Here is a 27,936-nt window from a genome sequence, read left to right on the forward strand (position 1 = left end):
CCGGCAGCTCCATCACGTGTCAATAACCTATAAGCTGTTCTCCACCTTCATCACCTCCTCAATCCCCTCCTTGATCGCATTTGTCTTCACCTCATCCAACTTCTTCAATGGCCGTCGCGGGAAACCACCATATCCATAATAGCTCTGGATTGCGCCCTTCGTTCCAGCGATTGCCGCCTTCGTGAGGACCCAGTCGCCCTTGCTGAGGGTCTTCTGTAACTCGAATGCCTCCTCCTTTTTTCCTTGACTGTACAAGTCCCACACCCTGACACATACCTTTGGCATAACGTTCGCTCCTCCAGCAATGATACCGCTGCCGCCACTGACAAGTGTCTGGGCAGTGAAATCGCACATGCCGCCGAACGCCATGTAGCCGCTTCCCTCACTGGAAGGTGTTTTCGCATCTGTGGCCAGCGCCACTCTAGTCAGCTTTCCGGTGTTCCCGCAAGTGAACTTGGTGCCTATGATATTTGGATGCTTAGAGAGCTTGATGATGAGATCGGAGTCCATGTCGATTCCTGCCACCGCACCGGGGTAGTTATACAGGATTATTGGCAGCGGACTCTCGCTTGCTACTTCAATGAAGTAATTGTATACAGCCTCCTCATCCATCAATCCTCGGAAATAGCTCGGTGGGAGTAGAAGGACGTACTCCCCGCCGGCCTTCTCGGATTCTTTAATCAGCGATATTGTGCCGCGGACGGAGCCTTCGGTTGCCCCAACGACGATAGGAACTTGGTCGAAGCCTGCGGAGTCGAGTGCCTCGCGGGTAGCTTTGGTGACGGCAACTTTCTCCGCGACGGAGCAGTGTACTGCCTCGCCATTCGAACCCATGGTGACGAGGCCAACAAGGCCTGCCTCTGCGAGACGAATGGCATGTCGCTTGATGGTTGGGATATCGAGCTCTTCGGTGGTGGGATCGAAGAACGTCATTGTTGGGGCATAGATACCAGGCCGGAGGGACCGACGCGAACTCGCGTGACCATTGCTGCCATTAACTCCGTTTGACTGTGCCATTTTGCTTTTCGAAGATGCTCAATTGAAAGAGATCGAAATGGTCCTTATGAGAGAGACGCGAAATTGGAAATGCTTGGTTTAAAGAGAATGCTGGACGAGAATCTGGCAGACAAGTGTTCCGAGAGCGGAAGGTATCCAGGCAAGCACTATACAGATGGGGGGCCATCACCTGGGACTGGGGAGGGAGGTCAATATAAAGCAAATCCAAAGGCTTGCAGGGAGTTTCCGGAGTGTCAACCGCAACGCTCTGGAGGCGTATGGTGGGGGCTCGGTGGAATGCCAATATCCCGAACTAAGTGGCATTTTTTGCGGTTCCCAGCGTGTCAACAGTCCAGCTTACGTACCAGAAAATCGGGACCGCGGCCGGCACAGATGCTTGAAGTGTACAGTACCGCCATACTCTCTGCAGTACATCGGGACCCTTTAGGTTGTTCAACCCGCAACAATTTCCCTGGGAAAAGTGTTTGCCGAGAGGTGCTCAACGGAGATGCATTTACTCAAGCCGTTTCTGCTTCTGCTTCTGCTTCTGCTGTTGTGCATGGGCTGGCAGGATCAGCTTGATCGGGGACACAGAGCAGTACAGTACCACCACGGGGATGGGATTATTGCTGTATTGCTCGAGTTGTAAAACCTGGATATGCTGGTGGCTTGTTGGATCTGAGGTCGATTGTGGTTGATGGGGGTGATATCTCTCATCGACGGGAAGAGTATTTCCACCAACCACACACGACAACGGGCCATCATATGAGCAGGGGCCTTGCGTGGGGTGCCAAGCACAATGTTTCCACCTCGATACGGAGCATTTTCATCCATTTTAAGCTGCCACTAGTCGCTAGTCACTACGGCCAGATCACGAGGTGGCGCTGGTGTTTTCAGCCTGTGCGGCGCACGAAGATTGGACGGGACTGGGCCGGACTGGGCTCATAACCACCTACGTATTATTATTCCATGGGAGTTGGGGTCGCTGCCAGTGCCCAGTGTGGTGGCACTGCAGACTGCAAGGAAAACAAAGTTTTTGATCTGGACACCAAGTGTGGGGAAGGCGTACAAAGATCTGCTGGTGCTGGTATCAGGCTGAAGAGACAAAAGATGCGGGAGGGGCAATGGTGGCATTGTGCATGTTAGTAATGCTGCAGAGCGTAGTGGTGGAGGGCAAGTGGTGTACCGCTATGCGGTTGCTGTGCTGCACGGTAATGTACCCAGGCATATGAATTAATCAAGTTAATCAAGTTTAATCAAGTTAATCAAGCAAAGGAAACAATAATAATTGAAGCGGCGATAAAGGTAAAGGAGCCGTTACCCGGTTCCCGGCCCGGCGTCGGGGCACGCTGCCCTGCCGGTACACCTGCCGGGAGCTCCCAGCTCTCAGGAGGCCTTGGCGCCGGAGCACGGAGTATTCTTGGCCAGCTCCCTTCCCCTTTCCCCGACCCCGTCCCCCACCTTCCACACTTCCACCCTTCCACCCCGCCAGCCCACTTACACCGCCCCTCAATTTTCCCGTCAAACGCCGCCGCATCCTCTGTGCTCCGTCACTCACTACATCAACATCCCACACTTACATGCACGCCATCTCGGAATGTTTCTACAGAATATTCCCCCATTCAACCCCTTTCCATATCTCCCCAATCCCACACCCATCCACCCAGATTGAGTGAATAAGAAAGCCTTCTTGGGAACTTCAAGATGGATGCAATGCCTAGCCATACGGTTGCCCCCGACAGCAGGCCTGCGGAAAACGCTGGCTCCAAGGGAGGTGATGCCCTCCTGGATGTGCTCATGGTCGGGACCGGAGAATATACCACTGGCTTTGTGGGCGGAGGAGCTTCAGGCTCGGACAAGAAGGTCGGAGTGGTTGGTCTCACAATGTTCGATTTGCGACGGCGAGGAAAGGTAGGGAAGCTGTCCATGGTTGGAACATCTGGGCAGAAATTCCCCGCAATCCGTATGTCATTCCCTTGCCCTCGCTCCAGCTTCGTCGTCTCATCCAAAATGCAGGCGAACATCTTCACAAAAACATCTCTCAAGTTTATAACAATCTTGACACCTCGTTCGAGTCCTACCCCGCCAATGACGTCCGCGATGCAAACGCCTACAAAGCTGCCATCGATGCCATGTCCCCGGGATCCGCAATCACAATCTTCACCCCCGACACCACTCACTACGCCATCGCCCTCTATGCCATTGAACGCAAAATCCACGTTCTCATCACAAAACCTGCTGTGAAAACACTTGCACATCACCAGGCCCTGGTAGCCGCCGCAAAAGAGCACGGGGTTTTCGTCTACATCGAACACCATAAACGATTTGACCCTGCCTATGCTGATGCCCGTTTTAAATCGCAAAAGCTTGGTGACTTTAACTACTTCTACAGCTACATGTCGCAGCCCAAAAGCCAGCTCGAGACATTTAAAGCTTGGGCCGGCGTTGATTCAGATATCAGCTACTACCTAAACTCCCACCACATCGACATCTGCGAATCGATGGTTTCCGATCTGGGCTATACCCCCGTCAAGGTATCCGCTTCGGCATCCAAGGGCGTTGCTGTCGAGTTGGGCTGCGATCCAATCACCGAGGATACCATCTCCCTCCTCGTCCACTGGGTTAAGAAATCCGACCCCTCGAAGCATGCTACGGCCGTGTATACCGCATCCTGGACCGCGCCCCAAAAGGCAGGCGTGCATTCCAACCAATATTTCCATTACATGGCCTCCTCGGGCGAGATCCGTATCGATCAAGCGAAGAGAGGCTATGACGTCGCCGACGATAACCTGGGCAATGGCTTAATGTGGTATAACCCCTTCTACATGAAATACGCTCCTGACGAGGAAGGGAATTTCTCCGGCCAAGGTGGCTATGGGTATGTCAGTTTTGAGAAGTTTGTGGACGGGTGTCGGTTGGTTAACCGGGAGGGACCTAAGGCGCTGGAGAAACTGGATCAGAGGGGTTTGCCCACGCTGGCAAATACAATTGCGACGACGGCCATATTGGAGGCAGGGAGAAGGGCTATTGATGAGGGGAGAGAAGTGGGTATTAAGGAGACTGAGGCGGGATGGGCATTGGTTTAGTGCCGTAAGCGTACCATATAGCACTGTAATATAAGAAAAGTATATTAACCCCCCTGTTACTCGTCCGTTTATTTATGGATCAGGATGGCTTCTAGGAAGGGCACGACCCTCTAGGCAACTAGGTAATCGCAGGTCTTCCCACATGTTAAGCGGAAGCGGAGCGCTGTCAATGAGACCAAGTGGAGTTTATTATTTATTTGTTTTGTTGTTCATGATGAGTGGCGTTTCCCAGATAAGGATCTCTTCTCATGCAACAGGACAGGAAAAGAATTCATGTCAAGAAATGCTCGAGTAACTCCTCCAACTTCCACTAGCAAACAGGGGCATATTACCGTTCTGGCATCGACCAGATCCTGTAGCGACAAAAACACACCGTGGTATCATATTAACCTTCCATAATTAACTACCAATCCCACCATTTCAAAGTCAAGCCTTTGGCTCCGCCTTCGCCAGCTCGACCAAAATCGCCTTCTCCAAACTCTCTGGCTTCGCCGTACTCGCCCACCGTTCCTTAACTTTCCCGTCCTTTCCGACCAGGAACTTCTCAAAGTTCCACTTCACGCGCTTCATTCCGAACAGGCCAGGCTTCTCTTGCTTAAGCCACTCGAATACGGGGTTCGCATTAGCGCCGTTGACGTCGGATTTGCCCATGATGGGGAAGGTTACGCCGTAGTTGACTTGGCAAAAGGTTTGGATTTCTTCTTCGGAACCGGGCTCTTGGCCAGCGAACTGGTTGCAGGGGAAGCCGAGGATTTGGAAGGAGTCGCCTGTGTAGAGGTTGAGGTCAGAATCGGGGGAAGTACAAGCCGAAAGGATGTATTCTGAGGTACATACCATGCTTCTCTCTGATATCCTTGTACAGTTTCTCAAGGCCTTCATATTGTGACGTGAAGCCGCATTTTGAAGCTGTATTGACGATGAGTACGACTTTGCCTTTGTAATCCTCCAGGGGAACTGGTTGGCCTTTCTCTGTTGTTTGGAAATTGTGTCAGCGACGTCATCAACCAATACAGAATGGGCGCAGGAGTATCAGAGGCAGAAACTCACTATCAAGAGGTGCAAAGTCGTAAAATTTAGTAGCGGAAGCCATGGTTGATTGTTTTCTAACTAAGGTTGGGAACTGTTGTCGTTGGATCGAGGGGTTAGGAGCCCTGAGATTGAGGGCTAGACAGGATTTAGATATACCGTGTGCGGTTCGATGCGATGTATATTTGAATGGGACCTGAAGGAGTGAGCGCCGGGCTTGCATCGACTTATGTATCTGCTAGGCTTGGTAGAGGACGAATGCTCGTACGAGTAAGCGCGCGTATGAAGTTTGTTTGGGGCTGTGTTTGTCAAACCATTCCGCCACAGAACACGTTCAGAGAATGATGATGAGGCCAAGCCTCCTTAGGTAATGCCTCGGCTCGACGCCACGCGCCCGATCTGGGCGTTTACATCCCTGACACACTATCGATAAAAGGTGAAGCACGGACCAGCCATCAGATATCAACTCGAGATCACATCGAAAGCAAGTTCACACCTCACATCACATTCTGCGACAGCATAAAGGTAGCTTTAAGCCATCGCCTGTCAGTGCACCATCTCCTTATACACCCGGCCACGCGTGCCATCTTCAAACCCAAACAATAAACTTCCCAGCGTCTCAAACGTTTCGACCAACAGAGCCGCAATGGCTTCAGAAATACCCCAAGCAACTAGGCACATCGTGATAATCGGTACGCCATCACTCCCTCTATGGTCTCCTGCTCATAGACAAGGACAATGACACGGCTAACGATGAAATACAACAGGCGGAGGCGTAATTGGCTGCACAGCAGCTTACTTCCTCACCCGGCACCCGGCTTTTAACCCCGCCATCCACAAGATTACCATTCTCGAAGCCAACGCTATTGCATCTGCCGCCTCAGGAAAGGCGGGCGGGCTGCTAGCTCTTTGGGCATACCCTGAGAATATCGTGCCGCTATCATATAAATTGCATGCCGAATTGGCGAAGGAACATGATGGCGCGAAGAGGTGGGGTTACAGAGCTGTGCATTGCGGATCATTGGCTGCGAAGGGAATAGTCCACAATGCATCGCATGAAGACGACAAGGCGTCAAAGGTAGGGGAGGAGGAGTGGAAGAAGCTACCCAAAACCAAAGCGAGTAGCAAGGGGAAGGCGGTAACATCCGAAGTCCCGAAAGACCTGGACTGGTTTGACCCCGAATGCATAAGGGAATATTCAGAGATGGGTACGCCAGAGACGACTGCCCAGGTTCACCCCTACCTCTTCACCACCTCAATGGCAGATTTGGCCGTTGAGAAGGGCGTGGAGATTGTATACGGCCTAGCGACAGCTATCGATTATACAGGCCCCCACGGCGTCAAAGGCGTTGCATATGAGGATAAAGGAACGAAGCATATCCATACTCTCCCCGCAAACGACATAATATTATCAGCAGGGCCTTGGACAAGTCACGTCTTCCCGGAAGCACCTATTGAAGCCCTCCGCGCACACAGCGTGGTCATCAAAGCAGATGTAACCCCGTACGCAGTATTTACTGAGATCGAACTACCGAAGAACTTTGGTCCCACGGGAAAGGGGGATGTGAAAAAGAGACGGCATGGGAAATCGGTTAATCCAGAGATGTATGCTCGGCCTGATGGGACCGTTTACGCCTGTGGTACTATATCCCAATTTTTCTTCTCCCACCGTTCCTTTAATCCAAGTTGAATTCAAAATACTAATATCAATTCCCGCAGGTGAGGGCGACTCGTTAGTTCCCCTTCCTAAATCTAGCGACCTAGTGGTATGCGACACCTCTCGCTGCGACGATATCCATGCCTACCTCTCCTCCATCTCCACCACACTCCGCACCGGCGAGGTCCTCTCAAAACAAGCTTGTTATCTACCTCTCGTATCCAGCGGTGGCGGCCCCATCATCGGCGAAACGGGTATTAGAGGTTTGTTCCTTGCAGCAGGCCATACGTGCTGGGGCATTCAAAATAGCTGTGCGACGGGGAAGCTGATGAGTGAATTTATTTTTGACGGCAAGCCGACAAGTGCGGATATCGAGAGTTTAGATCCGAGGAAGGTTATGTAGGGCTTATATGTCTTTGCTTGAGCTTCTTCTGGTTGGCTTGTAGGGGGTTGGGCTACTTAAGGTACGGGTTGTTCCCTAACAGCTCGAAAAACTTGGCATTTTGACCCTTTGGGTTGTGCAATCCCATGAGCATATGCAAGTCACAGCGGTGAGGATAAATACGCTCTTGTAGAGCTAACTTAGTGATAATATCGCAGCCAATTGCCCAGATGGCCATGTTAGGGTGCCTGGCTTGGAATAGCTCAGGCAGTAAAGCTGGTTATAATAAGCTTCGATGCGGGCCGGGCCGCTACGTTTGTGTATCGCTGGCTTCCCTTCCCATGGGCACGCCCCGAGTACAAGCGTAAGGCAAGTCTTCAAAGTATCTCATCGGACATTTGTAACGTTTCACTAGCAATATCCTATGCCTTTGGAGTTGCCACATATTATCACTCCTTCCCAATTTATTCGCTGAGCAAAGCTGCTCTAACTAATCTTCCTGGCAAACTGTAATTAAGTCTTCTAAATACTAGAAGTCTGGTTATCTGATACCAGGTGCTGGCTCAATTAATTTCGAGGGCCTCGGGCTTTGATATTTCAGTCTATACTTCGTATGTTGAATTTAGATCACATGGTGCTTCTTTTCGGCTGTTTCTCAGACGTCGATCAACGCTTATTCAAGGTCCCTGCAATGCTCTGCAGGAACAGCGGCCGGCCTTCCCCCGCACGTTTAATGCAGATTTCCAATTATCCGAGGATTGATATATTTGTGTGTGATTCAGGCATATATACAAATTGCCAGGAACTACGTAGTATTCTTCCTCTCTTTAGACGTCTCGATATTAATTATCAGGCTATTTATACCCGGATCTGGCAATATTCACGATGCAATGTTTCATCAGCCCACAGTTTTCTAACCTTCATATGCACGACTAGTAGATATTTCATCCTGCTTATTTATAAACAATAAAACTAAGCTTTCTCCTTGGGTTATCGCCGCCGTTTTCATCAAACGTTAGAAGGATCAATCATCAAGCTTCAGGCAGCATGATTATGGAACGGTTATCGACCAAAGCTTTGCTCTTTGCAGCTCTGCAGATCACCACCCAAGCTCTCCCTAATTTTGCTCAAGTCTCACGCTCCAAAACACTCACCACAACATCTACACCTACACCGACCATCGTTGGGTTACCAGCAATCGCGACTATCACAAATACGAATTGTAATGTCGAAGGCAGCCTCCCCGCAGAATCAATACCATATCATAATGAAATGAGTTACTATGATCCCTTGCAATGTATGTACGCCTGCATGCAAACAACATTCTGCCAATCCTATTCCTGGAATACGACCGACGCAGCATTCAACAATCGCAACTGTTTCCTCTACAGTAGCGCTGGCATCCCCGGCCTGCCAGTTGTGGCTGGAGAAACTGGTGTATTCTTCTCGGGGAAATCATCTTCGTGTTACAAGGTTGCCCCGCCGAAGAAAATGACCAGCAAACCCTTCGCCGGGGAGCGCGGAGTCTACGTCAATACAGCAGTATCTGACTGTGGCATCGAAGGATCTCTTGCATCCTCCGCGGGGACATCTCCGCCGGCAAATTATAGATACGATAGTGTGCTTGATTGTCAAGCGTTATGCGATTCTGAGAACGGTTGCACTTCGTACAGCTGGGACACCAATACCACAGGCAATAATTGCGCGTATTCTTATGCCTGGCTTGCTGGACGAATTGTCCCGGGAAGAACTGGAGTTTATTGGTCTGAAGGCGCTGAGAAGACTGGGTATCCATGTTTCAGCGACAAGCCAGTTGGCGCTTAACACCTCACGATCATTCATGAAATAGCATTTCTTTTTGGAATTTTAGATCTGGCTGGGGAGGCTATCTCAACTGCCGCACATTCTTTTACGAGTCACAGTACCAACTTTCTGCCTCGGTCACTGGAAGCTGTGCTAAATTTGACCCCTAGTTAACTAGCAACTCCCGACTCGGAGCTCAGCTCCACCTGGACATCATGTAGGAGTTAAGAACATTTATGTTTCAACCTGCTAGGAAATGGGTTGAATGCTGGATTGTATTTGATTTAGTAGATTCTGAGAATGCTACTTAGCTACGCATTGGGAAAGTACAGTCAGATAGACCATAAAAACCAAGAGAAATAATATATATCTGCTAGCACTAGAACTTAGCTTCCTCCACAACATATAAGGTAGACTATCGCAAAGAAATAGGAACAATAGAGCAGAAGATGCTATAAGATATGACTCTCTAGCTTTGAGCGAGATGATTTATTGTGCTTAATGGAAGGCCAAAAATCCGGCCATGGTTTTTAATATTTGTTATCCTTATATTGATCCCATGATTTATGTGATTAACAGAAGGATAAGAGATGTTGAAAATGGACCAGGTTGTGGATTGTTGAGCTTCTTTTTCGGAAGAGGGATAATAAGTAATCGATGCCGACACAATAACCATGATTCATGACTGAAAGAGGCAGATGGGGCCTAATAAAAAGGTATCATCATTTGTAACGAGATACATAGAACATGAATTCAAAAGATCTCCACCGACCTATGTCCTAGACTCTGTCCTATATAATTTTTCATCTAGGCTTTTTACTTTTTATTGTTTCGTCCCTCTATCCATGGGGAAATATAAACTAGAGCACATATCCTACTTTTCCATGCGGAATTTGAACTCAGGGAGGCCCTTCACCCCTACATCGACCTTGAAAATTGCCCCGCCGTACTTCATGCTCTCCACTTCGTTCTCATCATTCTCACTAGCGGTAGTAACCCATAACTCTGTCCCTATAAAAACAGGACAGGTGATTGCTCTAGTAGGATATTTTACCTCACCCACCACTTTCCCCTCCGGCGATATTTTCAGCACTCGACTCCCGCCGTAGAGAGCTTGCCAGATGTAACCTTCCTCGTCGACCTTGAAGCCATCTGGGCCTCCATCGCCATCGTGTTGCCAGAAGACACGCTCGTTGCTGAGGTCACCGGTGGGGTCGTCGTAATCGAAGGCTATGATGCGCGCTGCAGTTGTGTCGGTGAAGTAGAGAGTTTTGTGGTCCGGGGACCAGCCAATGCTATTGGGGATTACTAAAGAGGTGCGGAGGGTGTGTCGCGAGAGGTCATTGTTGAAACGGAAAATACATCCTATATATTTATCAGTGCATGTTTCTTTCTTGCTAATCTGAGATATATCTGATGAAAGTAGGTAGTAGAGAATCCGTACTAGCACGTGACCAAGGCCAAGGGGGATTAGGAGATCAACTCGTAATGTTTCCAGCATAGGAAACTTCATACTCAAAAAAAGAAACTTTCACTGACCTTCAGGATTTGGTGGCCCCACCCAGAAATCGTTCATAGTCCCAATCCAAAAGCGTCCTTGAGGATCGACAGCCCCATCATTGCCCCTCAACCTCTCGTCATTCTCCTCTGTGTCATGATATCTCTTCAGGAGTTCGTAGCTCCCCGTGGCCCTGTCCAGCAAATACAACCCACGCTTGGCTCCGATTAAGATCTTCTTGTTGGAGTCCACCCCCTCGATGTCCGCCGTGACCCCCACAGGCATGTCCAATTGCAAAGTTGTGAGGGATGACGGGCCAATTGAAAGGTCGACGGTATGCACACGTTTCTGAATGATGTCGACAAAGCGTAGGACATTCCGTGAAGCCTCGTAATAAGGACCCTCGCCCAGACTGCAGTGGATGTTGAGGTACGGCTCAGTGACCGTCCATGTCTTATAGTTTGCCATTGCGGAAGATGGAGATGGAGATGACGATGGCGATGCGGTAATTTTGTTTGACCAAAAAATCGAGAGGCTCCAACGCAACCAAGAAGAGATGTTTGCGAATATTTTGTTTAATATAGAATTCGAGAAGGGGAAGTAAGAGGAGTTGGCAGGGTGTACTTGTGACGGCATTTGAAGCTCGCAAGTCTCGCACGTTGTACCGGTCTGTGCCGCGCTGCGCCGGAATGCGAACCCGACTGGGAAGGGGAGCTGTTCGATGAGGGGGTCCACTCTCAATACTTCGTAACCCAGAACTAACGAGTCTCGCTCACAACAAGAGAGCAATATCAACCACCGGAGCGGACGAAATATAGGCGTAATGACTGCCCGTGGAGCTCAGTTCGCACTTGGGATCTTCAGTTGAGAGCCTTACATTTCTCCTCCTAGGCAAAACCACAAACGGCAGAAGGTCAGGCGATATATGTCTTTCTGTCACTCTCAGGTTTTCAATCTCGACATTCTTTCGCGTCCGGGGCTGGCGGCCCGGGATCCCTTTCTCTGAAGATGCCCGCCCGGCATTGCGTCATTTAGCATTCTGCATCGCATCTTGGTGCGATCGTTTGCGTGGTTGCTTCTAGTTCTGTGGTTCTCACGAAGAGTCTTTGTCGCCTGGATGTTGTGGCGGGTATATTCGATGCTTTTGCCTGTAGCGGAGATCTGGGTTGTCCGCTGTGTAGGCATTATTATCGATTGTCCCTGATTGAGAACCCCCTCTCGAATCGGAGCCTTTCCTTGGGATTGAACGTTTCCGTTCATGCGGAACCATTCGGCGAGGTCCAACAAATATTGCGGCTGGAAAGACCAGGAAAGTCCTTTCATCCAGTGCCGCCAGCCTCCTAACTGTTCTTTGCCTCAGGCGCGTCTTTGTATGACGATTCAGAAACATCGCCTGTTGTTCGCATCGGCTCTCCTTACTCCTTATTTACGCGTCGGTTGGTTCATCCTTCCCCCAAGAAGCTTTCTGCGGGTTTGGACCACCCCTGGTGCTAGCTATGATGCCGCCATGGTGCAATGGAGCCAACCAGTACGAGTATTAGATCCGCACTACGTACAGTCCAATGGCCGTCAACATCCCCAGGACCCCTAGCATATGTTTCTTTGCTCACCGTTGCCATGAATTAGTACGAGGTACGAGGCAGCAAACAGGGCCACAAAGGATCGTTGCCGGGGGGATGCGGAAATGAAGCTCTCGACTGGATCAATTGACTTCCAAGGACAGGACAGAGTACCGAGATTCAGATATGAAAAAAGATGTTCCTGCATGCACCCCCGGAACTAATCTTCTAGCATATTATGGGAAAAGGAAACTAGTGACCGAAGCCGTTTGATATCAGACCCTTTCTCCCCGAACAAAGCGCGTTACGGAATTGCTTTTGGAGAGACCGGGAAATACAATCTAGGCCACGGGAAATATTTGGGTTTTCACCGCTCGAACTAACGTGATCAACCTGTGGCTGCGTACGGAGTATGGGCTGCCTATGCAAGCTGACAGCTGGAGAGACTTTTTGCAAATTTCGAGGTGGTGATTAAGGAGGATAAAAATCTCCTTCGCACCCGCATGAGGTCACCTGCTTAAGCGCCATCTCGTCCAATCTCATCTATTCAGGTTGGCCCCCTGCTCAAGCCCTCTACCAGGACCTCTCAAGAGCATACAAAGTACCGGGTTTCGAAAGACGTTGCTCAGACCGCTGCCCGGCATTTACATGTACGAATGGCCAGAGGCTGCATGAAGTGTTTGTGGGACACGCAACGACGATCGCGAACCACGTGAAATGCTGGCTGGCTGCAACCTACCGAACCCAGGCTGTCAGTGTCAAGTCTAGCTAAAAACACGCGATGAATTCAAGACTATTTTGGGACTCTCGGATTGTAGCATGATCTCTTCCTCTAAAACGCTAGCTGATGCAGGCCGAATAAAAACCGTTGCTTTTTGGGAGGATGGTGGGGGTATTTCTGTGTTTCCGAGGTTATTCTGGTAGTGATTCTCAAAGGATTGTTGAAGCTTTTTGGCCGCCGAATTGTAATCAACAACCCCCACGAGCTTGCACGCTAGAACACATGACTGCTTTTACCTGTGTGTTCGTTCCAGAATGTCAATGCTTCAAGGGGCGGGCGATGCATAGCTGCAGGTTCCGGGATCAGACCAGACTCGGTACTCTGGGCTTGGGATGGAACAATACGAGTACCGTCACCTATTATGGAGTCCAAAGTGCTCCCATACGGAGAATGCCCCGGACAGGAGTGTCAGTGGACTCCGTGCAATAATAATGTGCAGCTACGACAACAAACTGGGTGGGTGTTTCATCTCGTCCCACATATCCACGATCCCACAGAGCGAGGGTTGGGTGGGACGCGGGCAAACGGGAGCTGCCTCCCTTACAATCATGGCCATTCCAACGGTTCGCCTCAGAGTTGCTGTCTGCTTGGGTTTTGGGTAAAATGCGATGCCATGTGTGAGGATACTGTGATTTGACTTTCCGAGAAAGACATGGTTTAATATCAGCCTCGAGGTTTGAGACGAGCTGGAGGGATGAGAATCTCACGAGAATCTGGTGAACTTCGCGCCTCGTCCGGAACGTGGTAGACACATGAGTGTTTCCCCAGGAGTTTGACCCAGGTTTGGAGTGCGGACCACACGGGGAACAGTTTCCATGGCACCGCTACTATACTTCTTGTCCTAATGGTACATGTACTGTACTCCGTACATGTACAAGCTTCTGGTCAAGAATCAAGATCTGACCTGTAGAAGACGCCGCTGTGGAATAGTGCGACTCCGTCCCGCAGCCGGCCGGCCACCAGGAACAACGAGCGATATGATGAAACTCAGAGCACACCTTGATCGACAGCCCCATTTTGATTCGGATTCTCCTTGGATCCTTGCGTGCGTGGCAAAAAAGACTCCCGGATCTGCGCTCTCCATTTTGGGGACTTGTTTACAGCCAGTTGGAGCGCGGGGGTCGCTAAGCCTACACCACGCATCTGCTGTGTGACTCCGTGCGACGGTTTGACTTCATAGTGGTACTAGGTACGAAGTAGCTGCTTGAAGTATATATATTTATACTCGCAACGGCCCAGACTTTGCCCGCCGATCAAACCATTAAAGAATGATCTTCTGATTGCTCCAAGGTGGTAAATCTTGCGCCTAGCTCGGATAAAAATCAAATCGTCAGCTCTGCCCAAAGTGCGAAAGTTTGACCAGGCTTACCTGCCTTTGGCCGCGTTCATCACTCAACCTTGACAGGCAACGAACCGGGCTTTTAGCGGTATCCCACTCCCCCGGTTCCTCGGGTCCCCTCGAGAAACAAGGCCAACCACATCCAAGATTGGACGTCAAGGGAGATATGGCGCACATAATCACCGGCCTAAGACATCAGCGAACTTTCCGGTCTCAAGGCTAGGCGACCCGACGGCCACATAGTTACGCCAGGCGCGGGAGACTAGGTTGAGAAGTCGATCGGTACTCATACGGAGGAGGACAAGACTAAAAGACCCATAACCTTGCAATTGATTTCGCCACTAACGCACTACGAGCTCAACAGCAAAAGGAATAATGAAGGGGCCCGTCATCTATCATCAGGCACAATGGACTTGTGCGCGATACTACGTACTTCGTTCTTCGTAAGGAGGCCAGTTTTGATCCCAGTACAATATGGTCATGCCAGCTCCACAATCCCACAAAAGAAACGTTTGGGCAACTCGGCAGAGCGGGATGTGCTCGTTTCAAGTGAAAAGTTGTGTTTAAGCTTGGATCGATAAATCGAATTCATTATGATGTTATCCCTGGTGTTAGGTATGGATGCTTTTTGGGCCGCTATGCGCAACACAAAAGGTCACAACAGTGTCGATTGGCGGAACAAATCCCAATTTTCAGAACCGCAAGGAAAACAGCATCACCAGGGCACCATCGCTGCGCATGACTGCTAGGTTTGGAATTGCTGATACGGAATACTACTTCCAGAACTTCCCAAGGAGCCGACGTGATGCAGCCCTTGCGCAATTGACCCGACAATCTTATGGGACGAGGGCTCGGATCATCGGATGGGAATAATCCCTCGCTCATGGACCGAGTCCCCGAAGGAACTGACAAACTCAGACTGGATTTGGTGCTTTGCGGGTCCTTCTGGAAATTCCAAATTGGCGTGCACTCCCAGATAGGTTTCGAGCTCACGAGATACTTGCTCGAGTACGGAGCATAATAAGTCGCGGGTGGAGCTACTGCGGGCTCCTGCGAGCTACTGCAGCTCATCTTGCTGCCGCTCACCAGACACCGGTGCTGTGGACCAGCTTACGAATGCAGCAGGGTGCTCCTAGGTGGCGGTCTAGTTCGGGAATGGAAAGATACGAATAAGATCACGGGTATCAAATATCGACTATCGACTATCCGCCTTCCACTATTCAGCAACGGCGAGTCTGGTCTTAGAATAAGCAACGTGCCCCTTTTTCTTTTGCGCATTATTCTACGGAGCTATTACGACTTGCTCACGCAATGAATTGAGCGCTGGGACGCCTTAGCTTGGAGCGGAGCTTGGAAATGCTACCAAGTGGAGCCAGGGACGGTTCGAAAGCAAATTGGCCAAATTCAAGTACATTATTCCTGCCCTGAAAGGAGAACCGGTATCATCATATCTGCCATGGGTGGACCGTGGAACCCACATGGATTTCTGGGATCAACGGCCCGTTTTCGTGCGAAACCCTGGCAGGTGGAAGTTGGTAGATTCCCACAAGGTGCATGAATAATGAAGCTCAAGCGGAACTCGGGGGTTTCCAGGGCTAGACTTTGGAGTTCCAGCGCTTACGGCGTACGGAGTAAGGTTGGTTTGCTTGGGTGGAGACTAAGCTTCCATTGGAAGCTTTGTGGACCATCCACTGAAGGCCAAGTCAGTCACCAAAGCCCTCAGGTTGATTGGGACGGCGTTTCACGGGGGCCACCGTTTCACGGTCACCCGGCTGTAAAGTTACCAACCAGCCTCGGTGGTGCTGCAGCCCGCGGGTGTACTACTGCAGCCCGATAGAGTCTTGAGCAATCATATCGGCGACGCAATCTATCGGTCTGCAGCGCAGCAGCTGCACGGCGCCCATGGCCAGAACGTGCGATGTCGAGTATGGAGCTGCACGGAGGAAGGCGAGGCGCACTACTACTCCATACTCAAAGCCTCGAACATACCTCTCATGTCAATGAACTGAGGTGGTGTCAGGAGGGGCCAGCAGGGCAAGTGTGACTTATCATCGGACGAGTGTTCGAGCATGTGCTACGTTTGTACTCCTCATGGAGCAGTAGCACAGTACAAAGTACTGCCGGCCCTCCAGCGCTAATACACACTCTTATATTCCCAGCGGAGGAATGGCGCAGATCACCCACCGCTCCTAGGCTGTGTCGTGGGCAGGAGTACTACCAAAAGGCCGCTATGTGGCTTCAGAATTCATCACTACATGTACATGTACATGTACCATCTCTTCAACAGTGCACACTACCTCCGTACTGCACTGGCCGAATCACGCTCTTAGCACACAGTCGTCACCGCCATCCGCTTGCTTCTCTTTCTCACCGTCAGGCTGACCGGAGAACGCAGTGTGTACGAACTATGGGCCATAGAGTTCTTGGAATATCATGCCCTGGACGGTGCCCTAGCGCGTTACCAGCTGGGTACTAGAGTGCCGACGGCTTTACGAAGTAGGCTATAAAGTGATACTGGAGCACACAGGGGGCTTTTGGGCATCGCTGGGGTACGGACAGTACTGCTGGGTACCTTAGGCTGGCCGCCCGTCTTCCGCGCGACCTGAATCCCCGACTTCTCACTGAGTGTCCCAGTATTGCTAAGAACGATCAATAGTACGGGAGTACCGTCTCTACCGAGTGCTACCTAGACTGCTAGAGGTTACAGCTGTGCCAGGGGAAGTTCCTAAACTTCTCATGGCATCCTTACCAGGTTTAATAGGCCTACTTTACTTGCCCAGGTGTCAGCCCTATTCAGTCATGTCTCCGATGAGCCTGCTGGTCTAATCTTCCGTCCATTGCTCCCAACCGATGTTCTGCCTTCTCCAGGGCCTCAGATGTTTGTCTCCCAGCCATCCTGGCTCCTCCCACCTCCGCCTCCACCTTCTAACCCGCTCCAGCAACGGCCATGTCAAGCATCATCTTAGCATGCGCGTGGCCCCGGTACCTTGGCTACCACTCTGCAACAGCGCATGCAGCCTCCAAGCCCTCCCAGCGTGCTGTTCCTCTCAAGAGACCCGCTCTGGCTCCAACCCTGCCAGCCTGCGCAGCGTTGATCTCTTTGGTGCTGGATTGCTGGGACGGTGTGAAGGGCTGCCAAAGGTCTGTGGGCAACCCCATGTGTGCACACCACTGGGCACTGGGCAGCCCGGCAGCAGGGAGGTGTTGAGAATGATTCGAAGAGCCAAAAGCTTGGGGGTCCCCGTGTAATAATAAAACTGCAGGCGTGTGGAAAAGGAAAACTGCGGAGGGCTACTTCTGTCAAAAAGCGTCATCCAAACACCACTCCTCGTCCGCCATCGTCCGCCATCCACCCGCACAACACACTGAGCTGCAGCCTTTTTCCCTCACCAGTCAGCCTCTAGAACGACACGAAGTCAATCCTATTTTCTTACTTGATCGATTAATCTTTGGTGGCCAATCATACTACCGTCCTTCTCTCTGCGCTCTTTACTGGCTCGCTATCCAAAATATCGAAGTCCTCATCCCCGCCTGTTTCCGTACGATTTCCGCTGGCCCTCGTCGTCTTCGAATAGTTGTCCTACAAGCACGATCTAACATCCAGTGTCTGGTTCTCCAGCGATTGATTCTTCAGCGATCATTGTCTGCTCTTCGATATTGTCTGTTTTTGATCCCGGTCTCTACAGTCCTCATCAACAGCTCCATTATCCCTGCGCACACCGCTCACCGCACAACAAGAAACAAATATACATTGCAAGAGGTCCAGGCGCGGAACGCAAGCGAGCGAACAAGCAAGCAATGCTCCGCTCTTGATGCGATACAAACAAGTTGCGCTCACCCCCCAATCTCGGAATAGCAACCTGCGCCGACGATTCACCACTCACTTACTCTCAATAATCAAACCCAAGGAACCTATTCGCTGTGGCTGTTCAAGATCTTCTAAGTCGCCCATTGTGCGAAAGTTCAACTTTTGCAAAATCCCCAAGAGAACAGGATATATCTCCGAAATTAAGTCGGTCTGCGGAAATTCCATCCCCGGAAGGACTTGAAAGGCGCCTTGCTGATTTCGTCCATAAGCTTCATAGCTATCAGCAGAGTTGGGAAGGACGTGGAAAACGTCAATGTCCCGGTCCGTGGGACCATCAAGGGTTAGGGGATCAGGACTCGATGTCGCAGAGGCCTCCTGCGTCTCGTCCTGCATCTCGCTCACCTCCGGATGGTCACGGAATAGTACTGCCATCTGTTCAGGTTCGAGATGGCCTCGAGCAGGCAGGGCCACAGGTGGAGAGACAACGACCGCAGGTAGAAGGTCGAGGTCCACAGCAACCGTTACCAGCTTCCCCTCCACATTCCCGACCATCGCAGTTGGCATTAGGCGGGGAGGACTGGAGACATCCGGGACCATCGCGTGATCTAGGAGTTTATTCCATCCTAAATCCTACTGAGCCGGAAGGCACCGGAGTCCCTAGTCGTCGACCCAGTGGAACAATTACAGACTCACCGCTTCAAGCTGTTAGCGCTACTTCACAATTCGGGGTGAGCCGCTCGATAGGCACACCGCATACATTCGCCGCTCCTAAACCTGCTTCGGGCAGTCCACCATCAGCAGAAGGTTATGGCCCAATTCTTTCTCAGCCACGGCGGATTTTAACACCGAGATCTCCATCTCGGGCACTGAGCTTGGGACGAGGGCGTGGAAGGGGGAATATTGATGCGCATCAATCCCCCTTTCTACCCGCTAGGGGAAGGTCATACACTATGGAGTCAGGGACATCGTCAGAGGTGCCACTGGTACCCATCCCACCTACCCAATCTCACCAGCACAGTGGCTATCCTCCATCAGTCTCAACACCGTCTAACGATCGACGAACCAGCATGCCGACCATGCATGGTCCTAGTCGTGCCCCGTTATCTCAAAGCGCAAGTCCTAGCATCTCAGCATCATCGCAAAACCCATCTTCAGCCCAGACATCTCCTGCATCACTCCTCTTCCACAAAGGTGGACACGGTCCCCAAGCAACATCTTCCTACTTTCCCAGCTCCACGTTTGGAACGTCCATACAACAGACCCCAGGTGGTGGCGGAATGCAAGGAATGCAATATCAAGGGCCATCTGGTGCAACAGAAGGTCCGTACAGTGCTCCCGTTCCCCAGACACCAGGAGGAGGCAGCTCTCTGCACTCCAACCCTGCAGGTAGCTCAAGGCAGACGTCAGCTAGCGATCCCATCCAAGTCTTGACGATTACCACGTCATCAGGGCAGTATCAAGTACCAGTGGATGTACACCAGGCGTCACGGTTAGCTGACGAGAAGCGTGCGCGCAACGCAGGAGCCTCGGCGCGATTCCGGCAACGCAGAAAAGAAAAGGAGAGAGAGGCTTCCACCAATATCGATAAGCTGCAGCAGCAAACGAGAGATTTGGAGAGAAAGGTGAGAGAGACGGAGCAAGAAAGGGACTTCTACAGAGGGGAGAGGAATAGGCTGCGTGATGCTATGCTTAGCACCGCTGAAATGCGACATCTAGCCCTACAGTCACCGCCGAGCCCCGTTTCTATGCGTTCCGCGAGTTCTTCATTTCAAGGCCAGGGGCAGCAACGTGCAGCGCAGCAATTTGGGGGGCAGCAGCTTGGAGGGCCGCCCAACCCTCCAAATTACAGCTCTCAATCCACCGCTCCTGCTGAGGAGAGAGCTCCTCGGAGACGCAGAATGGATGCCCAAGGCGATTTTACCAGTTTACCATACTCCCATCCGCCAGCTGCAACACTGCCTCCAGTCCAGGCGCCTGGTTATCCCTCAGCTCCGCCACAAGGCCCTCAAAGCCTGCCTCCTCTACGAATGGAGAACGCAAATGCCTCACAAAGTCCAGCTTCAACCCAAGCCCCTACAGCCACCCTAGGTCCCCAACCGCCTCTTGATCCCTATTCTCGAGGACCTTACGAGCGGGGCTGGCCTGGAGACAATTCCCGCCGCTAGAACCTCTCTCTCCCGCACATCCATAAAAATTCTAGATTTAGACTGTGATGGAACCACAACCCATAATCCGTTTGCACAGTTCGACTCAGAACTTCCGAACTCCTACCCCTCATCGGTGTCATCATTCCTTGCAAGCTAGCAAGCAATCAACATATCTATTTTGTGTATTTCTATATCCCTTACAACAAAACCCGTGACCGTCATAGGTCATCGTCATAATTACCATCGCCATCGGCACTATTCAGTCTTGAGAACATAGCGAACTAGCGAGATAAGAGTTACATAATACCGGGCGACCGAAGAAAATTGTCATTTCGAAGCTATCTATCCCCTACGATCTTTATTGTCCTAACATTGCGAATATACCCTTGATGGACTGGCGTATACCCATTTCCTTGCCTTATATTCGTCGTTTGTGTTTATTGTTTTTTTGGAGCGGGAGTTCCTGGTGGTTGTTGAGAGCTTAGCCTGAAGCTGGAGCGGTGTAGCATTTTCATATTGGGGAGCGTGGCATGGTGTTTCTTTTATGCTTTTCGGGCATGTCTAAGGCTCTGACAGGTGAATGGGAGTCTTGGGGTCTAACTGGGCGGCGCCTTTCGGCTCGGTTTTCAAGGTGGGAGTGGAGGATTGGTTGGGCTCGGACCAAGTATGGCCGCGAATCTCCAGGAGATATTGGGTTGTAAGAAGGATTATTGAGGAGGACAAGAATGGAATAACAGGCGGAACCAGGGTTGTGATTTATAAGGCACACTGTATAAAAAGGGCCATGTATATCTGAAAAGATCGTTTTCATCTGACCAGGAGTTGGTTTGGGGCGGTAATTTGTATTTATTGACATCAGCGCAGCAGTATGAGTATATAGACATTGGCGAGGACAGGCAAGTTGAACATACCTTATATTTCATCGAATAGTCCATTTTAAGTAAAACGTTGTCTTAGCTGTCCCACCACCCATAACGATGGAAGGATCAAAAAGGAATACGACGCAAGAGATAGAGCTGCAAAATAACTCACAGCTCTGGCAAATAGAACGGTGTATGATGTCATATATAACTAGTAGGCAGTCAGGACTTACACCACTACTGTCAAAGGAGTACATAGGTAAGGTAGCTTACCTTATTGCAACAACAACATGCAGGTACTATACCCCAAATACGGATATTTTATGCTGCATGGCGGGGGATGGGCATTTAGGCGCTTGACCGCTTTCGGTAATCCTTTCCGACGATCTTGTCTGATGTGGGAAGCTATTCAGACCACATATCACTACCACCTCCACGCACCACACCTTACATGACATATGACTCTGCGTCCTGTTGTAAAGCTCCTTTCCTATCGTGTTCCCAGATGATCCAGACTCTTCTACCGTTACCGGCCCAGGTCAGAAGGATAGCGTTTCAGCAAATAAATATACGACCTGCAGCTTGTTTTCTTAAGCAACGCTCACCTCCCATCGGTCCCTGCCTCGAAGCCCGCAAATTTAGCACCCGCTTTTACAGCTCACTCAGCATTCTATCGAGCAATATGTCCGACCTTGCAGTCGAGCTCACAGCTCCCAATGGTAGGAAGTACATCCAACCAACTGGTCTGTTCATCAACAATCAATGGGTAAAGAGCAGCAATGGCCAGAAGTTAACTTCTATCAACCCTACGTACGTCGTTGTTCTCTCCGGCCGATACTCAAGCTAACACTTGTCTAGTGATGAATCCGAAATCACCTCCGTTTACGCAGCAACCCCCGAGGACGTTGACACAGCCGTTGCTGCAGCTCGCATGGCCCTTAAAGATCCCTCCTGGCGGGATATATCTCCCACAGACCGCGGAAACATGATGATTACTCTCTCTGATCTGATCGCGAAACATGCGGAAACGCTGGCTACAATTGAAACGTGGGATAACGGAAAGCCATACAATGACTCCCTAGGCGGGGATGTTGAGGAGGTCAAAGGCTGTTTGAAATATTATGGCGGATATGCAGACAAGATCCATGGGCAGACGATTGATGTCGGACCTTCGAAATTTGCATATACGATCAGGGAGCCGGTGGGCGTCTGTGGGCAGATAATTCCCTGGAATTATCCTCTTGCAATGGCGGCATGGAAATTAGGTCCCGCGTTGGCTTGCGGAAATGCAGTTGTCATCAAAGCTGCAGAGCAAACGCCGCTGAGTATTCTATACTTCGCGAACCTGATTAAAGAGGCTGGGTTCCCTCCTGGCGTGGTTAACATCCTCAATGGATACGGAAGGGAGGCTGGAGCGGCCATTGCAACCCATCTGGGTATTGATAAGGTTGCGTTTACCGGAAGTACGGCCACTGGGAAGGAGATTATGAAGATGGCTGCTGTCAATATGAAGAATATCACCTTGGAGACGGGTGGCAAGTCGCCTCTTATTGTATTCGCTGATGCTGAGCTTGATCAAGCGGTCAAGTGGGCGCATGTCGGTAAGTATCTTCCACCTCCGTTGTTTTCTCTCGTATATTGATATCCCAAGGAATTATGTCCAACCAAGGCCAAATCTGCACCGCCACTTCCCGCATCTTAGTTCAAGACTCAATCTACGACTCCTTCGTTTCAGCCTTCAAGAAACAAGTCCAAGAAGTCTCCGTGGTCGGCGACCCCTTCGCCGAAACAACCTTCCAAGGGCCACAAATCACCAAATCACAACATGAGCGAGTCCTAGGATACGTAAAAACTGGCATAGAAGAAGGCGCCACACTAGTCGCTGGTGGGGAAGCATTCGTCAAGGAGGGCAGCGCCTCGGAAAAGGGCTTCTTCATCACTCCAACTGTCTTTACTGGGGTCAAACCTAGCATGAAGATCTACCGCGAAGAAGTATTTGGGCCCTTCGTAGTCATTGCTTCGTTCAGCACCGAGGAAGAAGCTGTTAACATGGCTAATGATACTATGTACGGACTTGGTAGTGCTGTCTTCACACGCGATCTCACACGTGCGCATAGGGTTGCCAGGAATATTGAGGCCGGTATGGTTTGGATTAATAGTAGTAATGATTCGGACTGGAGAATTCCGTTTGGGGGGGTCAAGCAGAGTGGTATTGGACGCGAGCTAGGTGAGGCTGGCCTTGCGGGGTACACGCAGGTTAAGGCTGTGCACGTCAATATGGGGACTAGGCTCTAGGGGTCTTAATGTCCGTAGGGGAATAGCAGTTGCGTCTAATAAGCCTTGACTTTCCTCGAGATACGCAGTCGTCGATATGCCAACTTCCAGCTAACCCGTGCTGGGTTGTGATGGCATATTGGGAAGTAGCACATTCATAAATATGGGGAAGGAATGAGGTGAGATATGAACTATGAACGACATTTAACCAAAAAGTTCCCGAACTTCTCTGACCTCACCAATACAAAGTTAGACTCAAAGAGTATTTTTCATTACCTCACCATCCGCTATCTACTTTAGGTACCTGGGTAATAACAGTGCTATTTGTTACCGCCACGCCTTCTAATGATACCTAGGGGTGTGTATCTTACTCTCTTTGTGTTTTGGACTATGACTAATGGGATTAAACGTATTGTAATGAGAATAATATTACTACAGGGTGATCTGAATACTCTAGTCTCAACCCACCTAGCTGTTGGCGGTAAGGAAACGGGCATTTTGCATCTTGGGGGTAGAAGTGGGATCCGTGTATGAGTGGATGTAAATATATGCGTGTACCCTTTTACTTGTACTTAACAAGTGTACGAGTTAGTGGTGATATTTCAGAGTCAATAGAAGAGGGAAAGAAAGGAATGCGAAATAATGAAGACTTCTTCTTAGGGCGACTCTAGATTATGAAAATGTAGTATGAAATTTGCCACATATTTAGAGCATGAATGAGCTATCAAATTATAAATTACCCATAGTAGCCTCAATAAATTAAAAACGACAACATGGTATAGCAGTTGATTGGGTATAAACTACCTAGGTAGGTAGCAGCTTGGTTAGTAGAAGTGCTCAAGGCAACAACTACTGAGGAGAAGCTATCTTGGTAAAAAGTTACAAGAACATGATAAATTCCATAGGCTTGTATATCAAAGCGGCCAACGACCGAGAAGCGGGAGGACTGTTCAAGAGATAGGAGTTCCTAGAGCTTAGATGAAGTGGCTATACAAGAAGCTCATAGCTATCCTTAATATGTTGTTTAACCTACCAGATTTGAATAGCAGATTCCATATTTATGGTGCACTGGCGTAGTAGAGAGACTTTTGATGGATACTATAGAGGGAAGAAAATTCAATATATTGTATTGTGAAGGGACGCTTTGAATCCTACAAGGAAGGGAGGCCAATGGGTAGTTCAAGATAAAGGTCTGGGTTTGTTATCACCACCATACTTCAAGGCAGAAACAAGGAAATAGCGCAAGTGTAGCGGAGTGAGATAAGCTGTCGTTGATGTATGTGAATATCTAGTTACAGTAGTAATAATTCGTGGCTAGAGTGGAGAAACTTGTCTTCTCCCTAGCAAAGCAAATGCCAAAGTATAGAGTTCCTGTAAAAGCGAGTAAAGCCTACCAAAAAAAAGGGGGGACTTGTTCAAGGTAGCGACATACTGAGAGTTAAGTAGTAAGAAAGGGGGAAAGTCCAGGGCATTGTTTTCCGATCCAACCCCCACCCCCACATCCCGGGGTGCATAATAATGTAACAATCATAATTGACGAAACTCGTATAACACACCCCAGGCTATAGCGTGGCGTATATCCCAAGGTGTAGCCCTCCTGTATGTACAAGAATAAACGATAAACAAGGAGCCACGAAAAGAAACAAGGAGCCATGCCCAACCACTCGGATGCCTGTCTTGCGAAGCTGACGAGATATTACACGGCTTAATGGACTGCTATTTCCCGTGAAAAAGTGCAACACAGGGGTTCCAAAAAATTGCGCTCGGAGACTTCTAACGTTGAAGGCTTTTGGAAAGGGTGTTCAAGGTTCAATGTGAGTTAAGGTTGTTATATGCAAGTGTGGCAGCTTCCGTGATGTCAAATATGCAGATCTGGGGTGTCTCCCCTCTGCATATACCCCGGGGGACTTCCGCAGCATTTGTGCCTCCAGGGTAACGCCATTCGAGGGAAAATCATCGAGATGTCCTATGAGTTGATACTCGGCGCATCCGAAATTTGAGCATGTAAGTTCATTGGATATACGTAGGTAGAAGATGAAAGAATCGTGCTGACGACCTTACACACAAAACTCCAGGCGCCAGCCATATCCTTGTCAATTGTAGGATTCATTATACAGCGATTTCACCGCCGGAAGCCTTCCACTTCCCCACCCGTCTCCTGATATCCGCTTCCGTCTGTTGCATAGGATTGAGTTTCATATCTCGCACCATCCGCTTGTAATCCTCACCGTGCGCTGTGACCAGTCGCTCGATCCACTCTATCTCCCTCTCGCTCTGTTTCCGTTCTTTTTTCTCTTGGGCTCTTGATGCCATCTCTTCCAATTGCTTCACAATGTTGTTCTGTGCCTTCCCAGTCGCAGGTGCGCTATTGAAGCCCTCGAATTCTTCCCCATCATCGGCCATTTCCTCATCATCGGAATCTGAATTTAGAGGATCGTTTAAAGGGTTGGGCTTCGAGGGAGCATGGATGACACGTATGATCCTGCCTGTTTCAGGGTCTCGTTCCACTCTGGCTTCCGTAGGGGTAATCGTCTTTGGAAGCGCATTGGAGATAGCTAGTTTGTTTGTGGTGGAGGTCGTAGATTCCGCACCAGGGCGTAACTTCTCGATACCGCCGGTTGCAGAGTTGAGCCGAGAGGTCAGGCCCAGCCGTCGATAGTTTTGCGTCAAAGTTTCTTGCGAATTCCTGAAATACAACATTAACCACCTGGACATAGATGTAGCTTATTTGCGCTGGGGATGTCCCATATGCAGATGGGAAGATGGGGTGGGATTACCAATTAGCGGCGATGATCGGGTTGCCCATGGGGTTGACACGCTTCGACTTTGGCTTCATTTTGATCTTCGGGATCGAAGATCTCTTCTTTTTCTTTTGTAGTTCGCGACCCATGATGGCTTGTGTGTTAGGACTTAGACGGTGGTATGGGGAGGTTCCTGGTGGTACTTCCTGAATTTCAGGAAGTTTTGGAGAATTTGCAAATATTTGGCGTCAAGGTTTTAGGCTTATCTTATCTTCACGTGATCTCAATCGCGGATTAAAGATAGAAAATTGACCTTCCCGAGGTTCAGCCGGCCAGCCAGAAAATAAGAGCACTTGAGCTGCTTTGCTTCATACAAAGGCCCTTATCAAAAGGATCGAACAAATGTACCCTGTCCTGTCCAGATAGTACGGAGTCCCCCGTAAAGGGCTAAAACTTGGGAAGAGCAAAAAGCGGGAGCCGCCGTCAACGTCTCGCAACTCCAAATAGCAAACATCGGGGACTGTTATCGATCGATAATATCGCGGATGACAGTTTCGATTACGATTGGGGCCTTTCTGTTTGATAGCTGCAATCAAAGACCCCCACACTGCGCTCCTTTTCATATCGCGATACGGGTCACACCTGGCGAATGCCTTGATACCATTCTTCGCAGAGCCAGCGGGTCCCGATATGGGCTCCATCATGACCAACTCAGCAGTCTGCTATCCACAAGTGAGCCTCGTGGAAATATATTGGGGTAGATTAAAATGCTGCTGCGAGCAACCCTGACATCGTCTGGAGGGAGGTCGAGGGGAATCATGTGCCTATTATTATGTGTGTATGCTGTCTAGATATGCTGTCTATGCTGTCTATGCTGCCCATGCTGGATGACCACCACCACCACCACCGCGGAGCGAGTATTTGTGCTGTGGAGTTTGTGATGCTTCCTGGCCAAGGCGAGTATGAAAGGGTGAGACCGCCCAGGGCGAGCCAGCCAATAGGGGCGGAGCTCCGAGGTAACGTTCCATCAGCCTAGTAACAGTGGGCCACGATTCTCGGTCACGGCCGTGTCGGCGACTCGAGGTGGTGCGCTCAACTCATTATCATCACGGTCACTGACTGGTGGCAGTTGGTAGTTGGTAGTTGGCACACTGCGCTGCTCTACCTGTCTCTTCTCGGCAGATGATGGAGCGAGAGGGAAGTCGAAGGTCTTCTTGCGAGCAACCCCGTACCTCTTTTCTCCCTTTCTCCCTTCACAATATTTGAAGTTTAAAAGAGGGGGAACAGTTGAACTGCCTGCGAAATCGCAAAACAGACGATATAGCTGGTCTTTCACATGCACTTTGCTACCTAGGTACAGTATGCTCCATACTTCACACCCGCTCTGTGTCTTGTACGGAGCAAGTTGTCAGCAAGGTCCGGACGCACTTCGTGAGTTTTCCTCGCATGTACTGTACTTCGTCCGGGCTGCTGTCGCTATCGCTTTGGTCGGCCTAGCAGTATCGGTACATGTGCGAAGTACAGTACAAGTCTACAGGAATCGCCGTCCAGCACGAATCCTTTCGGCTCCCAACCAGGTTGGCAGCGCTCCGCTTCCTGATTCGCCCGGCCGGCTTGTTGCGGACAGAGGGGGGCAAGCGCAGAATCACGGGAGTCGCCATCCCCATGCTCTTGGTCTCGGCCGCTCTATCAGCACGGGGTTTGTCAATCTTCTGTCAGTCGGGGTGCAGGGCTTTACGGCGAGAACGGAGATGGCGCCAGAAACTGCTGTTCGCTTTACAACCTTGAAGCTTGAACCCGTCGACGATCATTTTTTGGCATTGGCCGCCGGATACCTTTTCTCACGCTGGCAGTCTCGCACACAGCCCATGGGGTGGCCTGGAAAACGTAATACTTCGTGCTAGGACGCTGTACGGAGTGCTTCGTGTGCTGTACGTAACAGTCTGCATTTGTGATCTCGAGGAACTGATCGCTCACAC

General features: G+C 50.2%; 10 protein-coding genes across 10 annotated transcripts; 6 read left to right on the forward strand and 4 right to left on the reverse strand.

Annotated features, from left to right (window-relative positions):
- Window positions 1–27: 27 nt before the first annotated feature.
- BP5553_09478 (Uncharacterized protein) lies at window positions 28–1,017 on the reverse strand (the record flags this gene model as incomplete). Its single annotated transcript, XM_032018101.1, has 1 exon — window positions 28–1,017. One exon carries the CDS (start codon window positions 1,015–1,017, stop codon window positions 28–30), a length of 990 nt encoding a protein of 329 aa, XP_031866008.1.
- Window positions 1,018–2,700: 1,683 nt separating this feature from the next.
- BP5553_09479 (NAD(P)-binding Rossmann-fold containing protein) lies at window positions 2,701–4,082 on the forward strand (the record flags this gene model as incomplete). Its single annotated transcript, XM_032018102.1, has 2 exons — window positions 2,701–2,959; window positions 3,013–4,082. 2 exons carry the CDS (start codon window positions 2,701–2,703, stop codon window positions 4,080–4,082), a joined length of 1,329 nt encoding a protein of 442 aa, XP_031866009.1.
- Window positions 4,083–4,508: 426 nt separating this feature from the next.
- On the reverse strand, window positions 4,509–5,172 carry BP5553_09480 (Glutathione peroxidase; the record flags this gene model as incomplete). The annotated part of the gene is made up of 3 exons (XM_032018103.1): window positions 4,509–4,849; window positions 4,917–5,051; window positions 5,130–5,172. 3 exons carry the CDS (start codon window positions 5,170–5,172, stop codon window positions 4,509–4,511), a joined length of 519 nt encoding a protein of 172 aa, XP_031866010.1.
- Window positions 5,173–5,754: 582 nt separating this feature from the next.
- Window positions 5,755–7,168, forward strand: BP5553_09481 (Fad NAD binding oxidoreductase; the record flags this gene model as incomplete). The annotated part of the gene is made up of 3 exons (XM_032018104.1): window positions 5,755–5,800; window positions 5,876–6,748; window positions 6,828–7,168. 3 exons carry the CDS (start codon window positions 5,755–5,757, stop codon window positions 7,166–7,168), a joined length of 1,260 nt encoding a protein of 419 aa, XP_031866011.1.
- Window positions 7,169–8,194: 1,026 nt separating this feature from the next.
- Window positions 8,195–8,971, forward strand: BP5553_09482 (uncharacterized protein; the record flags this gene model as incomplete). Its single annotated transcript, XM_032018105.1, has 1 exon — window positions 8,195–8,971. One exon carries the CDS (start codon window positions 8,195–8,197, stop codon window positions 8,969–8,971), a length of 777 nt encoding a protein of 258 aa, XP_031866012.1.
- An 853-nt stretch (window positions 8,972–9,824) lies between these two features.
- BP5553_09483 (SMP-30 region) lies at window positions 9,825–10,916 on the reverse strand (the record flags this gene model as incomplete). The annotated part of the gene is made up of 2 exons (XM_032018106.1): window positions 9,825–10,315; window positions 10,490–10,916. The coding sequence occupies 2 exons, from the start codon at window positions 10,914–10,916 to the stop codon at window positions 9,825–9,827; spliced, it is 918 nt and encodes a 305-aa protein (XP_031866013.1).
- A 7,378-nt stretch (window positions 10,917–18,294) lies between these two features.
- BP5553_09484 (Uncharacterized protein) lies at window positions 18,295–20,100 on the forward strand (the record flags this gene model as incomplete). Its single annotated transcript, XM_032018107.1, has 1 exon — window positions 18,295–20,100. The coding sequence occupies one exon, from the start codon at window positions 18,295–18,297 to the stop codon at window positions 20,098–20,100; it is 1,806 nt and encodes a 601-aa protein (XP_031866014.1).
- Window positions 20,101–21,624: 1,524 nt separating this feature from the next.
- BP5553_09485 (putative aldehyde dehydrogenase) lies at window positions 21,625–23,237 on the forward strand (the record flags this gene model as incomplete). Its single annotated transcript, XM_032018108.1, has 3 exons — window positions 21,625–21,752; window positions 21,801–22,543; window positions 22,594–23,237. 3 exons carry the CDS (start codon window positions 21,625–21,627, stop codon window positions 23,235–23,237), a joined length of 1,515 nt encoding a protein of 504 aa, XP_031866015.1.
- Window positions 23,238–25,325: 2,088 nt separating this feature from the next.
- On the reverse strand, window positions 25,326–26,106 carry BP5553_09486 (putative Nucleolar protein 16; the record flags this gene model as incomplete). Its single annotated transcript, XM_032018109.1, has 2 exons — window positions 25,326–25,902; window positions 25,994–26,106. The coding sequence occupies 2 exons, from the start codon at window positions 26,104–26,106 to the stop codon at window positions 25,326–25,328; spliced, it is 690 nt and encodes a 229-aa protein (XP_031866016.1).
- Window positions 26,107–27,318: 1,212 nt separating this feature from the next.
- Window positions 27,319–27,861, forward strand: BP5553_09487 (uncharacterized protein; the record flags this gene model as incomplete). Its single annotated transcript, XM_032018110.1, has 1 exon — window positions 27,319–27,861. The coding sequence occupies one exon, from the start codon at window positions 27,319–27,321 to the stop codon at window positions 27,859–27,861; it is 543 nt and encodes a 180-aa protein (XP_031866017.1).
- Window positions 27,862–27,936: the final 75 nt, after the last annotated feature.

Source organism: Venustampulla echinocandica (genome assembly GCF_003357145.1).
Source record: "Venustampulla echinocandica strain BP 5553 chromosome Unknown scaffold_10, whole genome shotgun sequence".
NCBI classification, from domain to species: Eukaryota; Fungi; Ascomycota; class Leotiomycetes; order Helotiales; family Pleuroascaceae; genus Venustampulla; species Venustampulla echinocandica.